This window comes from Centruroides vittatus, unplaced genomic scaffold, assembly GCF_030686945.1.
Source record: "Centruroides vittatus isolate TY-2023 unplaced genomic scaffold, ASM3068694v2 contig_10, whole genome shotgun sequence".
In the NCBI taxonomy this organism is placed as follows: domain Eukaryota; kingdom Metazoa; phylum Arthropoda; class Arachnida; order Scorpiones; family Buthidae; genus Centruroides; species Centruroides vittatus.
In genome coordinates this window covers 5,900,978-5,915,612 of record NW_027120658.1, presented here as the reverse complement: position 1 = coordinate 5,915,612, position 14,635 = coordinate 5,900,978, and the positions used below count along the sequence as shown (strand labels likewise).

At 31.1% G+C, this 14,635-nt stretch overlaps 1 protein-coding gene across 1 annotated transcript; it reads left to right on the top strand.

The window, feature by feature from the left end:
- Positions 1-5,360: 5,360 nt before the first annotated feature.
- LOC136981514 (mitochondrial sodium/calcium exchanger protein-like) lies at positions 5,361-14,354 on the top strand. The gene is made up of 8 exons (XM_067277854.1): positions 5,361-5,405; positions 7,585-7,737; positions 11,502-11,554; positions 11,913-11,970; positions 13,630-13,732; positions 13,816-13,983; positions 14,066-14,157; positions 14,331-14,354. Exons 1-8 carry the CDS (start codon positions 5,361-5,363, stop codon positions 14,352-14,354), a joined length of 696 nt encoding a protein of 231 aa, XP_067133955.1.
- Positions 14,355-14,635: the final 281 nt, after the last annotated feature.

The following is a 14,635-nucleotide window of genomic DNA, read 5'->3' as shown; positions in this document are numbered from 1 at the left end:
GGACGAGTACTTAACCAAAAATCCAAAAATAAAATAGATTTTCAAGTCAAAAAGTACGCTACCAGCGACATTCACAAAGTGTTCTTCATACAATACTATCTTCATGAGCTCCCTTATGAAATATTTTTAGTCATTTTTCAACTTAAATTAAACCACATTTATTCTATTCTTCTTCATTCAAACAATAAATCTGGATTCCTTCGAGAAATATTGATTGTGAAACAAAGACATAAATTCAATTCTTGCGCTTTTCAACTCTGAAAAATAAATAAACATGTATTGAATATATCAAAAAGATATTAAATAAATATCAATATATATTATTTTTAAAAACAATTTTTTATATTTAATATATCCAGAATTTTTTATCTTATAATATAATCGAGATGCGTTGATAATAATGATGATAATAATAAGCGCAAAGCCCAAACGGTTAGGAGTTAAAAGTTGAAATTTGGTACACAGTTAGGGTATGTCACGAGAATGTACACTAAGAAGGGATTTTTCGAAATTCCCCCCGCAGGGGTAGAGGGAGATGATTAAGACTTATCTTAAGAAACAACATCTACTGTACAATTGTACATGCGATTTTTTATTTTTAACTGTGCTTTAGTAGGGTAGGCCATGAGAATGCACCCTAATAAAGAGTTTTTAAAAATCTCCTGCGGGGAAGAGATAGAGGGTTAAGAATTACCTCGAAAAACTCGGCTTCTATTGTATTATTTTAAATGCGGTTTTTGCGTTTTTGACTGCGTTTTAGTAGGGTATGCCACAAGAATGCACATTCAATTTTGGAAATTCAATTCTCCCAGGAAACAGAAGGAGAGAGTTAGTTTTATTCAGTATAAAGTGTAAATAATAAAGAAGGAAGATAAATAGTGGCACATGTAGTATACATTTTGGAAATTAATAAATAGTTTAATCATTTCCACTGTCGGGTAACTCAAAAACAATAAATCCAAAATAAACGAATATTTGAATTCGTTCCAAATTCGAAATATAATGTTCCAAACAAATTTTCTTAGATTATAGAATTTAAAATTATAGAATTTAAAATTAATCATTTTATTCAAGTAAGGTTACCATTGTTCGTTCACCCGGTGAAAACGGGTAAGATCGGCTATAATCTAATAATCTTAATGTTCGCTGCCGTTACTTTCTGCGCGAGCAACGCCCGGCTCATCTGCTAGTAAATATATAAAATTTAAGGAACAGTAACTTAAAAGACTATTATAAAATCTATTAAGGATGATTAATTGCTAATTAAATTACCTGAATAATGATTGGCGCCCGAAATTAAACGTAAATAACTTTCTGTTTACTTTACATATCTTAAACCAATCATCTTCGAATTTTTCAATTCAAACTATAAGTATTTCTGACTATTTTTATTCTATGACCAATCATCGTTAAGACGACCATAACTTCAACCAATCACCTTGAAAATCTTTTAAATTTTTATTTTTCATATTTAACAGAGGATTGCCTTTAGTCGTACTTGAAAAAAAATTAATTCTAACTGTAAAAATTCTTCAAGTTATTATAATAACTATTAATTTATAATATATGTAATTAAAATTAAAGCATTTAAACATTTATTATAAAATTTAAATATTTAATTTTAAACATTTTATTCATCTTTATTGCAGCTTATTTATTAACTTAAAATTGATTTATGTTTTCATTCTTATTTTAATTCGATAAAACAGCAGTTTTTTCTGCTGATTTTTGCTGATGAAGTTAAAATCATCGATTTGAATATTGTTTTTGAAATTCTAATATCAGAATCTTTTATTTCCTCTATTTTAACTTTGTCAGACTTCCTGTTTGGATTATTCAACACCTTAGTATTATTTTTGTTAAAGGAATTTAGAGATTGATATTTAAATCTAAAAAAGTTTTAGTATCTACTAAGCAATTATTTGTAAAACTATATGTTATTTGCTTGTTCTTATATATTATACAGGGTGGGCCAACGAAAACGAAACGGCAGAGTGTTCGTGTTCGTCCAAGCAAATCGCTCGGACAGGTCGATTTTATACTCGAGGAGACATCTTTTGCAATAAAGTTTTTGCGATTCTGAATACAACAGACAACAAAAAATTTTAAAAACTCATTTATTTTGTATTAACTAAACAAACATTTATTTCGAAAAAAAAATATTTGTTTAGTTAATATTCAGATTCGCAAAAACTTTATTGCATAAGATGTCCCCTCGAGAATAATATCGACCTGTCCGAGCGATTTGCTTGGACGAACACGAACACACTGCCGTTTCGTTTTCGTTGGCCCACCCTGTATAGTCATTTCTAAGTAAAATCTGTTCACCTTTTTCTTGGCTTTTATATAGTATAGGAGGATTTTTGCTCTACGGTTTCTTGATTCTTGAGTGAGGTCGGATGACATGCGTAGATTTTAAATGACTCTTCTAAGCATACTTCTTTATACTTATAAACATTTGATAGAATTTGATTCTTTCTTTGAACCTTACTTAGAGAAATTTTTAAAATTATTGGTTCTTGTTTTTTTTATTATGTAAATGTCTAAAATTTCCTTTTTTTTAAAAATCTGCAACCTTAATATTCTCCTGGAAAAATTTTGTAACACTTTCTTTCATGTTTATATTATCTGTAGCCGGATTTCAAAATAACATTAAATTACATTGGTTAGTTATATTTAAAATGTTATTTACCATGTATTGCTGGGCTTCTATTTTCCTATCTAAGTCAGGCACTGTTGTTTCTAATTGATTTAATTTCTGCTCTAACGATCCAAGCTTAGTTTTAAATTCTCTTATATCCTGGTGAATTAAATTTATTTCTGATTTAAGGTTCAGAATTTGTTCAGTAATAGAGCTGTGAGAGGCCTGTAACAATTTAGACAGTTACTGTAGTGTAGTAAATGTCGGGCTGTCTTCTTTCTCCATCAATTCAAAATAATTTCCTAGCGTTTATTCGTCCTTTTCCCTCTCTATTTCATATATTTTTCTCGTATTTTCCATCTCTTTCGACGATGTCGGTTGTCGGCGGAGCATTGTATCCTCACACGCGTCTTTAGAAACGTTAACCGTACTTGTGCTTCGAGTTAATGGAAGTCGCCCTCTCTTTATCGGAGAATGGGATAGCGGATCTGGATTTTGTTCTATCCCAGCCATTATTAACTTTGATCTGATCACTATCCACAAATAATTCAGCAGTAGTCACCAAGTTATGAATAAATTTATCTTTTTTTCGCACCAGAGAAACTCTAACGCAATTCGCGCCACCTTGGTCGAAGGTCTGAAGCGCTCCCTCCCCCAATTCATTTATTTTAGTGGCTTTTCATAAAAATACTCTTAAATATAATCATTTACTGTATTAAGGTAAATATGCTTTTAAAACCGAATTTATTAACTTATATAAGTATTCTGTTTATATTTGTACACATGTATCTATTTTCTAAAGACTAAAATAAACTAAGAGATCATCTTTATGTATTTTAATGTTTTATCTTCATTTTTTATATATTCTTTAAAATTTTCATCCGGTTTGTAAGCTGTAATAACATTTGTTATTTATTTATTTATTATATTTAATTAAATATTCATAATTTTGTAGCTATTACTGTACTAAAAACATATTTAAATATGAAGAAATTAAACGAGAAATAATTGTATGATATTTTGTGCTTCTTCGATAACATAAAAATAAGATACAATATCTGTACTGTAATTAAATTTAAAATATATAGAAGTATGATTAAAAGAGAATTTTGTGAGTTTTATCTTAATTTTTAAAAATATATTATACATTGTTCATGGCCATTTACAGAAGAGACTGAGAGAACACGTGTGGCAGAGGTAGTTTCAGGAGTAACGAAAATCCAGTGTGAAACCTTTACTATGGATCTTGATCCTGAGTCTCCCGAAATTACCTCTGATTACAACTAGTCAGAGAATCCAGTGTAATAGATATAAACGATGTAATTATACATCTTAACTGAGGTATCATTATGAGATCAGACTTTATGAGGAAGCTATGAAAGTGCTTAGTACACGTGGTATAATTCTTGATATATTGAAGGCACTTTTATGAGATCAAGGTTTACCAATGGCTCCAAATACAATAGATACACACGATTTAATTTTCGATATAGTTCAGGTTTCATTGTTGCACTAAAATTTATCAGGGGATAAGCAAGGCACAATTTAATTTTTGATTTTTCTTGTAATCATAATGACATTTTTTAAAGATTCAATAACCTATAGTCATTGACATCTTTAAAATATTAAGTAATTGAAATGGTTGCTAAAGTTGAAAATAAAATATTTGTGCAAGATAATAAATGAAGGTTATAAATATAAATAATAATTCTTGAATGCTACATGATAAAATTATCTCAAGTCTTTAATGTACTTTCAATCCCACTTAACACTTTTATAAGCAATTTGATGTTCAACTGTTTTCAATAGAAAGGATTTTATATCACAAAAGAAAGTGCAAATTCTTAATTAAAACCTTAATTTAAGTAAAGAACTTTGCATTACAGAATATAAAAATCATTAGACAGTGGATGTGAATGATCAGCAAATATTCTTTAATTTACCTACCAGCTCTCTTTGACTAAATGAAATCATTATAAGAACGTTCATGTATGTTCATAGTAAAATTCAATTTTATCGAAAGAGAATATAATCATAAATGGCGTACACAATGACGTAAATGATGATAAGAATCCACGGAGATCCGAAAACTGTAATAGTTGGATAGTGATAAGTAATTTTTATTTGTTTATCAGATTCTACCCCCCAAATGAGGGTTGGCCTGAAATACAGTACGTAATCACCAATAAAATTGCAACATAAAACTCAGGTAAAATATGTCATTATAGATGTGGGGGTAAAGGTGAAGATAAAATCAAGGGTATTTAAACAGATGCATCTCACTGTCTTGTCACGACCATTTTGAGTCGGCTGCCCATGTCGACAAACTACGCCGCTACTGCTCCTACGAAAAAATCTCGAAGACTAGTTAGAGGATTCACAAGACGAAGAAGACTGAAAAATGCACAATCAAACTATATCTAGTTTAATTAAGTGTCTAACAAACAGCGCATAGTTTCTCATACGAAGATCTGCCCAAAGCATCCTTTGGCAGTTTGAACCATGTGTTGTGTTGTTCTATTCAATCAAACGAAATAAAACGTCTTTTCAAACAATTTAATAAAGCTGAATAATATTTTTAAGGAAATGCATTTTATAAAACTAAATATTTTAGGATATTTAGTTTTATAAAATGCATTTAGTTGAAAATCAATGAAATATTTTGTTGACATGTGACAAATTTCTCAAACAAAATGAAAAACGTTAAATTACTCAAAAGATGGTTTTACAAGAACATTATTCCGAGAATTTAGCAACGTCTTATGTAGATGTTTAATATTATTTTGAGTAATATAACTGCAGACACCATCATAAATGAATTGATCGATTTACTTTTAACTATATGATTTTGTAGATAGCAATTTCTTGTAATTCTAATTTTGATTTCCCCAAAAGTTTTTCAGGAGCCTCAAAATTATACCTACGCCACTGATGAGGCCCAAGTCTCTCGAAGTGAGCGGAATCATCATTTAAGGGCAATGGGATTAGATAAATGGGTGCTGAGAAGTAAATATGTAACAGAAAGGCATTTGTAATAGTCTGTCCTGGTTCGTTTTTCAGTAATGCTTATGGGATTAATGGAACAAGGCGACGCAATGCGTGGGTGGTGTGTCAAAAAGGGGTGTGTTCTGAGAGGACTTTCAGAGAAAATTTGCTCTTATCCAGGTGCTAAACACATGAAGAATAATTAAAAAAAACTCCATGTAGTCAACCAACTGGTAAGGCGCGAAACCACTACTAGTGTTCAGTTGTGGGCTTATGCAATGTGAAAATGTTATATTCTTATATTCTTACATTACGTAGGCACAAATTGAGCAGTGTGTTTAAATATTAATTTAGATACTAAGCTTCTTTTTGCATTACCTGTATCATCTTTGATCGAACACATTTTTAGTGCATTCATCTAATTTCTCTCCGTGAAAAGAAATTGACTTTAGACTAGATGTTCAGAAACGTATCAAGTGTATCTCTTATATTAAAATTTTATTAGTAGTAAAATAAATATTAGTTATTCAAGATCAGTAATAAGTGATTTGGAACATTTACAATCATAAATCACTTGCCCTAAAGTAGCTGAGTGGATAAAATCATTAAACAGTAACAGTTGGTTGAGGGTTCCCGCAACGCCTGGTAGGTATCGAGAGATGTCACAGGAAAAGTGCATGTTGTAAATCAGTGATTCTCAACGTTTTTTTTTTTTTTTTTTTGTCACGGTACACTTTTAATAATTTAAAAATTTGGCGGCACACGCGGTTACTTCGGTAAGTACCGCAGGCAACCGGTGACATCATAATAGTGATTTTTAAACGCAGTTGGTTATTTAGGTAATATTTTCTGAACGCCTTGGTAACTACCGGCAATTACCGATAACACCGGTTACAAGGTAGAACCGAATGAACTACTTGTCTGACGTCGCTTATGTATGGATATTCGCAGTGGCGGCACACTAAAGTGCCGCGTCACAGTTGTTGAGAATCACTGTTGTAAATAACTATTCTGTCTAAAATACGCTATTTTGAAAATACTTTATTTATTAAAATTATATAAATAAGTTTTGATTTCTTAGAGAATTAGCAATACATTCTATCTTCTGTGTACCATATAATGTATTTTATTTTTCAAAACTTTTATTTTTTACTTTCCTCTAACCAAAAGTAACCTCTAACAAACCTTTTCTTTATATAATCTTAGAGTTCATTAAAATTCGTATGTAAAGTAATACAGTATACCTTTGATTGATAGTTTAATTAAGTGTCTAACAAACAGCGCATAGTTTCTCATACGAAGATCTGCCCAAAGCATCCTTTGGCAGTTTGAACCATGTGTTGTGTTGTTCTATTCAATCAAACGAAATAAAACGTCTTTTCAAACAATTTAATAAAGCTGAATAATATTTTAGATATCTGCTACAGACGAAGTACTCTATAATTTTTCTACCAAAACCAATAAAACAAGTTTTCCTACTTCTCTTTCCGTTATAGTCAGAAAAGCGACTTTTACAAGACAGTAGAAGACTAATGGTTTGGTGACAGATTGACATTGAGTATCGTATGTCTTCGCCGTGGTACAAAATACTTGGCAAAGAAAGACATTCAATAACTCTTACAGAAATGTAGCTAATGATGAGATAACAGATACATCTCTAAAGAAAAATTTTCATCCATTCGCTTATATCAAATACTATTTTTTCTTGATTTATTTTCGAGATTTTCGTTTTTATACTCATCCCATTTGAAAAATTATCTCGCTATAAATGTGTGTTTTTTCTTTATAATTTAGTTTTATCTACATTTATCAGTAGCTAGGCTATTTAAATTATATTGTTTGTCGGTTGGTCTGCTCGTGTGCAATTACACAAAAGTAAATTCCTTTAAACATTTTTTTTATTAAATAAATTTATGGAATGTATAATTCTATATATTTGAATTCAATTTTACTTCTAGTGTCGTGACGTGAATGGTATAAATTGGAGTCAACGTTGTAACTTTGTGAGAACAACTCTTGATTGTAGAAGCAGTATTGGTTATATCGATTACACCGCTTATATGTACTGTTCGTTTGGAGATAAAGGTGACAGAATTGCTGTTGGACTTAGTGTAAGTGTACTTATTTCAAATTTATTATTACCTCAAAACGGTATATTTATGTAACATAGAACGCCACAATCAATGTCTATTAAGAGGACTTACAAATAAAGATATGAAATGGATAATCATTCTTAAAAATAGAATTGATTTCGTGTAAAATGCACAGAAATTAATGATAATAATAATAAAACAACTTCACTTTTTGTAACTTAATTTTAAACGTAATTATAATAAATTTTAATTATGTTTAAAATCAATACCTTAATTAGTTCTCTGATATAAATATTTAACACATTTAAACAATAGTAAACAATTACAATAACCAGATTTTAGCATGTTAATTTTCAGCATAAAATTGCATCTTTGGATCTTCAGCAGAATGCAGTATCTATAGTAATCAATCATCATCAACCAATCATCAATATCAATCAATATATATTATAAAGGTAAGTGTACAATGTGCGTGCCGCTAAAACTCAAAAACGAGTTTCGGTACGATCAAGGGAGTTATATGGTGTGGTAGTCCTCTATCCCGCATTTATGAAGAAGGTTCCCGTTTTTACCTAAAAGGCGTGCTGTTGAAGATATAAGGGCTGGAAAGTTTCGCCCTCTAGAAATTTCTAGAACAGTCCAGAACATTCGAGAGTATTCGAGAGCATTTCACAACATCCCAGATCATTGTGTTACATTCCAGAACACTCTCGAATGTTGTGGAATGTTCTGGAACATTGTGGACCATTCAAATCCTTTTTTGTATGGGTGGGACTACTCATTGTGGGGGTATATAAAGCAAGATCCGTCGTGGGTTTGAACGTCAGTTTCTTATCAGTGACGAAGGGAAGGACCGAAAAAGAAGTGAAAATTCCAAAGTAGTGCAGTGAGTGAATAAAAACAAACAGTGAAGTGTGAGTAGACAAAGTGATACAGTGACTGAATATAAATCGAAAATAAAGTGTGAAAACTGTGAAAAGTGTACTTAGTGTATTTGTTAATAGAAAGTTGATTTGATTTATATTTTATACAATGCCCAAACTTAAAAGAGGAGGAGACTTACCAGTTCTGAAGCAACACGGCGAAAACAAAAAGAACAGCGAAAAAACGAAACAGTCGAAGAGCGTGAGGCACGTTTACGTTCCCAACGAACGAGAATGAGAACCGTGAGAAGCAGAGAAACCGAAGAACAACAGAATGAACGAATTGAAGAATCAAGAATTGCGTCACAATCTTATAATAAAAGACTGCGAACGCAAGCCACCCATACAAATATCACCCTACGAGAAGCGCGGACGAGGACAAGTAAACAGTACAACCTAACAAATGAAGCATTCCACTACGACCCGACGAAAGAATATAACAAACAGGATTCTGTTGCATGAATGGAAAAATTCGATTACCACCACTGGAAACACTTCCGCAGGAATTTCTACATAACATGACCGGGGAAATTCCAGAATCGAAACACTTTCTTTGAAATATAAAAGCGTTCAACGCCTGCTTCTAAATGACTTCTTTCGGTGTCATAACACTAACAGAGATGAAATCGATTATGTTTTTTCCATCCATGGACAAATCTATCACAAAATGAAATCATTACTACCACTACCCAACGAAGACCATAAATTTCTGCAAGTATATTTCATCGGAAATGAAGAAAGAGAAATTGATCAACGATGCACAAATATCAGTGGATTGAGACGAGAAATAATCCAAGATGTACAGAGGATATTACACGAATACAATCAACTGATTCACATATTCAAAGCAGCACTAGACCGAATGATTCTGATGACTATAAAGTTATAATTCGAGCCGACAAACGACCACCTGGAGAACACTAACGCCGATTTAATGCACCTCAGATAGACGAAGTCGCCATCATAATTGTGGACAATGAAAACACAAGCCGTGACATAATTGTACAACGAAAAAGAGAGGGACTGCAACGCATTGCAGAGACACACCGTTCATATGATGCCCTCCAATATCCATTAATATTTCTGCGCGGAGAGGACGGACATCATTTTAATGTGAAACAAATCCAACCTAAACAGGCGTAGAAACAAACAAAAAAGTCACTTTCAAGGAGTTCTATGCTTACCGCTTAATGATCAGAGACAATGAAACATACAATCACATTCTAACATTCGCCGTTTATTCCAACAATTCCTGGTAGATATGTATGCAAAAATAGAAGCGGAACGGATGCTTTACATAAGACTGAATCAGAAGAAACTACGCACGGAAGAATACATCCACCTTCGAGACGCGATCATAAATGACGGCAACATTGACGACATTGGAACAATAGTAATCTTACCCTCATCAGACATAGGAAGTCCGAGACACATGCAGCAATGCACTCCAGATGCCATAATCTACGTAAGAAAATATGGACGACCTGACCTCTTCATAACATTCACATGCAACTCATCGTGGTCAGAAATCAAAGAACAACTAAGATACGGACAAGCCCCCATGAATCGACACGACATAATAGCTCGAGTTTTCCGGCAAAAACAAATGAGATTTATTGAAGTCATCAAAAAATACCACATCCTTGGAACCGTTAGATGCTGGATGTACACAATCAAATGGCAAAAACGAGGACTGCCTCACTCACACAATCTCACATGGCTACACGACAAAATTCATCCACGGATATCGACAAAATCATCCAAGCTGAATTTCCCGATCCACAAGAAGATCCGGAACTGTACGACATAGAAAAACATGATTCACGGACCATGCGGCCCATTAAACCCCAATTCGCCATGTATGAGTGATGGAAAATGTACAAGAAAATACCCAAAACCATACTTGGACGACACACAAACCGGAGATGATGGCTATTAAATTAAAATCGAATGAAAATTTTAGAAATTTGATTCCATTTTTACTTTGAACTTAATTAATTTCGAGTTCAACTTTTTCGAATTTTTCTATTTGTTTTTAAATAATTTCAATGTCAAAATGTCAATTTGACATCAATATCATAGATCATACATTCAATCAATTACACTTAATTACATATGAAATATAATTAAATATCAACATAATACATCATAATGTATATTTCACTTTTAATTACCACATTATAATTAATTATAATAAAGTATATATTATATTAAACTGTAGTATTTATGAAACCGTGCCGGTACTTATTCTGCAACTTGAACACTAACTATATAGTGTATTTACTCGGACACATAGCAAATTTCATCACTAATTTTTATTCAGTTGATACGTGTATTAAGTGCTTGTACACGTTTCGGGCTGTTGACGCCCCTTTTCAGCCAACTTCAAATTACAGATCTTTGTAAACATAAAATTGTTTTAAAACTTCTCTGTACATTAATCAATTTTTGTCATCTGATGGAGAATTATACATTAAGTATTACTTTTTTATCAACGTGTACAAGCACTTAATACACGTATCAACAGAATAAAAATTAGTGATAAAATTTGTCATGTGTCCGAGTAAATACACTATATAGTTAGTGTTCAAGTTGCATTATTATATTGAAATTTTTGTATTAATTTTAGAAGTGATTTAAATCTAAATGAAATTTCATATTCTCATTATCAGCTAATTTTAACTTTTATTATTATAATTTTTTATTGAAAACTCAATCAAACTTAAATTGTAATTTTTGTCTTTTAATTTGTTTTTATAGTAAAAAAGAAATAAATATATTTAAATTCGATTTTATAGAAACCAATAAATTACAAGTAATATAATAATTTTAGTAACATTTTTTTCTTCTTTCCATCAGGTTTTATGGCTATTGTTGTTATTCATTGGTCTAGGGATGACAGCAAATGACTTGTGAGTAGATATTCTATTTTATACCCCTAATGTTAAACTAACAACCAATATAACATTGAAGATGACAACGTCAGATTTACAAACATAAAATCGTTTTACATCCTCAAGTGAACCATTTGTTGTTCTAAAATCGTAAAACTGTGAGATTTCGACTTGTATATAGGTTTAGTATATAGTCGTTGTCATCACTAGAAATACATAGAGCAGAACTCGCGATAAAATTTATCCGTAAAAGTTTCTAACATGTGTATAGCTTCTAGCTATTTTATATAAGACTCTGTTGCGCTTCAAATATTTTCTAATATTTACTATAAAATTTGTTTATTTTATTGAACCAATTGTTATTTTTTTCCTATAGCTTATGTCCTGCACTTTTCGTCATTTCGAAAACTTTGAAGATGTCTCAGAATGTTGCTGTATCTTTTAATTTTATTAAAATATATTTATGTTATTCATTATAATTATAATTAAATATTCTTGTAATAATAAGAATACTGTAATATAAAAAAGTTTAAATTCTATTGTGTAGCTGAAAGTTTTATTATTGTAAATTGCTTTAAATATATCTTACATATAAAAGCATAGAAAACGAGCATACATATAGAACACTCATACAGCTCACGTATATACTTAGACATAACATACATACAAATAACATACTTTTATACATACAGATATATTTAGATATGTTAATATATTTGGCATTCAATTAACCATTTACGTAAACATATTACTATACATAACATACCTGTATAATTTTTTTTTCGTTTTGTTTGGTGTCACGACTTGGTGAATTTATAGACACTTGGCAAATTCATCTATTTAATCCATAATCTTTACAGAGACGCGTTTCGGGTTCTCACCCCTCTTCAGTCTGTTACGTAATAGACATATTTTGTATCTGGTGGGCATCTGTCCGGCAACTTCCGCACTACGTCTTCCCACTTACATTCCCATCCCGGCTAACTGGACTGCTTCCCCCGCATGTCTCACAGAGTGTAATTTCTCCCTCCCAGAATGCTGCACACAGCCACGCCTACAACTGTATAAATATACTTTTAAAGATATTCTATTTAATAGTTGTAACCAGCTTTTATGAATTTCTATGCTTAGGTTCTTGTTAATATTATTTTTGTCTGTAGTAATTTCGTAGCTGTCTTTAAATTTTCTTTTGTACCAATTTTTTTCCCTGGGTACTATTTTAACATCTGTTTTACCTATGCTGCAGTTATGAATTGTGCAATGTTCGTAAAAAACAGAGTTTATTCTATTATATTTTAAATCCGCGATGTATTTTTTTAATCTTGTTTCCAATCTTTTTGTTTCTCCAATGTATGCTTTTGGTGGGTCACATGTGCAAGGTATTTTGTAAACTACATCAGTAGTGTTATATTTATCTGGTTGTTTATTTACACCAGGTTTAGTCTGCCGGATTCTCTTTTGTAAGTTTCTATAAGTTGGTGTCAGTTTTATATTTATTTTATCGAAACTTTTATTTATCTGTTCGAAGAAGCCACGAATGTAGGGGAAGGATAAGTATCTTAATCTGCTTTTATCTTTGTTTTGTTTATTTTCCAGTCTTTTGTTGTAGATTTTACTTTACCAGTTATTTATTCGTTGTGGGTCGAAAGCTCTAAACGCGTCTCTGTAAAGATTATGGATTAAATAGATGAATTTGCCAAGTGTCTATAAATTCACCAAGTCGTGTCACCAAACAAAACAAGGAAAAGAAGACACGGTTTCGGCAAAACAAATACCTGTATAATGTTTAGACACATACCTACACGTATAAATTAACCTAAGTATATAAAACCCATAATAGAAATATATACTTATATTTACATCATCGTTCTTAGCACATTTTTTATGCATAATAAATACATGCATACGATATAAACACGTATACATCTATACACTCACTATATAAATACACATCTACAGACATAAACAACCGCAAACTTGTTACTGATAAAATATGGAAATAATTATTAAACAAATTACTTATGGAACTGCAGAAATACATTTTATTATAAGAAATAATTATTAAATATATTAACCTTAACATTTATAAACAGGGAGTAACTTTGTTAGCCTTTGGAAATGGTTCTCCTGATATATTTTCGACTATTGCTGGTATTGAAGAAGAAAAAACTGATCTTGTAATAGGAGGTTTAATAGGTAAGGAAATTAATGATTTAACTAACATCAAACAGAATAATTTTCTGCCATTTTTTAATGAAAAATATTTATAATTTTAACAGGTGGTGGTATATTTGTAACCACAGTAGTAGCTGGTTCGATATTCATAATTAAGTCTTTCACAATTATGAAAAGACCATTCCTTAGAGACATATTTTTCTATATTGGAGCGACATCTTGGGTTTTCTACCTTAGTTATATAGGTGCTACTTACGTATACGACGCTATAGGTAATGTTTCTATTCTTAAAGTATTTTTTTAGTAATTTAACAAACTATAAATTTATTTTTAAAATTCTAAAACAATTTACAGGATTAGTTGTTCTTTACGTAGTCTACATAATAGTAGTGGGGGTAGTAGGTACATCCATCAGAAATATCAAGAAAAACCATCGAAAGAAAAAGGTAATTTGAGTGCTCTTACATATAATGAAATTATTACAAAAATTGATTTTACATTGTCCCGTTATTGTTGTCGTTAAAGTTTGCATCTTTTTAAATTTATTTTTCATGTTTTTTTTTACTTTTTTAATTAGCATATTTTTATTTTATATTTTTTTATTATATTATGTTATTAGCATATTCAATTTGATGGAAGTTAGTAAAGATATCATACTGTTACTGAAATTAATTGAGAATGTGTTTGTATATATATATCAATATCAGTAAATTTAATGGACGTCCTGAAGGATTAAATCCAGATAATAGAACAATGATTAAAGTTTGCTTACATAAATTATTAGAGATAATTTTTTTCGGTTTTCGTCGGTTGCTTCGGATTTTGTTGGCGTGCCACGTGATCTCGCTGCTAATTTTGCGAAAAAAACGACGGCCCACGCGTCTTCCTGCTCAGTGTGGCGTTGTTTCTTAATGTATGAGCATT

Coding starts and splice junctions, on each gene's coding strand:
- LOC136981514 (XM_067277854.1), top strand. CDS start 5,361: ATGGTTTTACAAGAACATTATTCCGAGAATTTAGCAACGTCTTAT. Junction 11,971..13,629: donor AGATGTCTCAGAATGTTGCT/GTATCTTTTAAT, acceptor ATTTATAAACAG/GGAGTAACTTTGTTAGCCTT. Junction 13,733..13,815: donor TGTAATAGGAGGTTTAATAG/GTAAGGAAATTA, acceptor TAATTTTAACAG/GTGGTGGTATATTTGTAACC.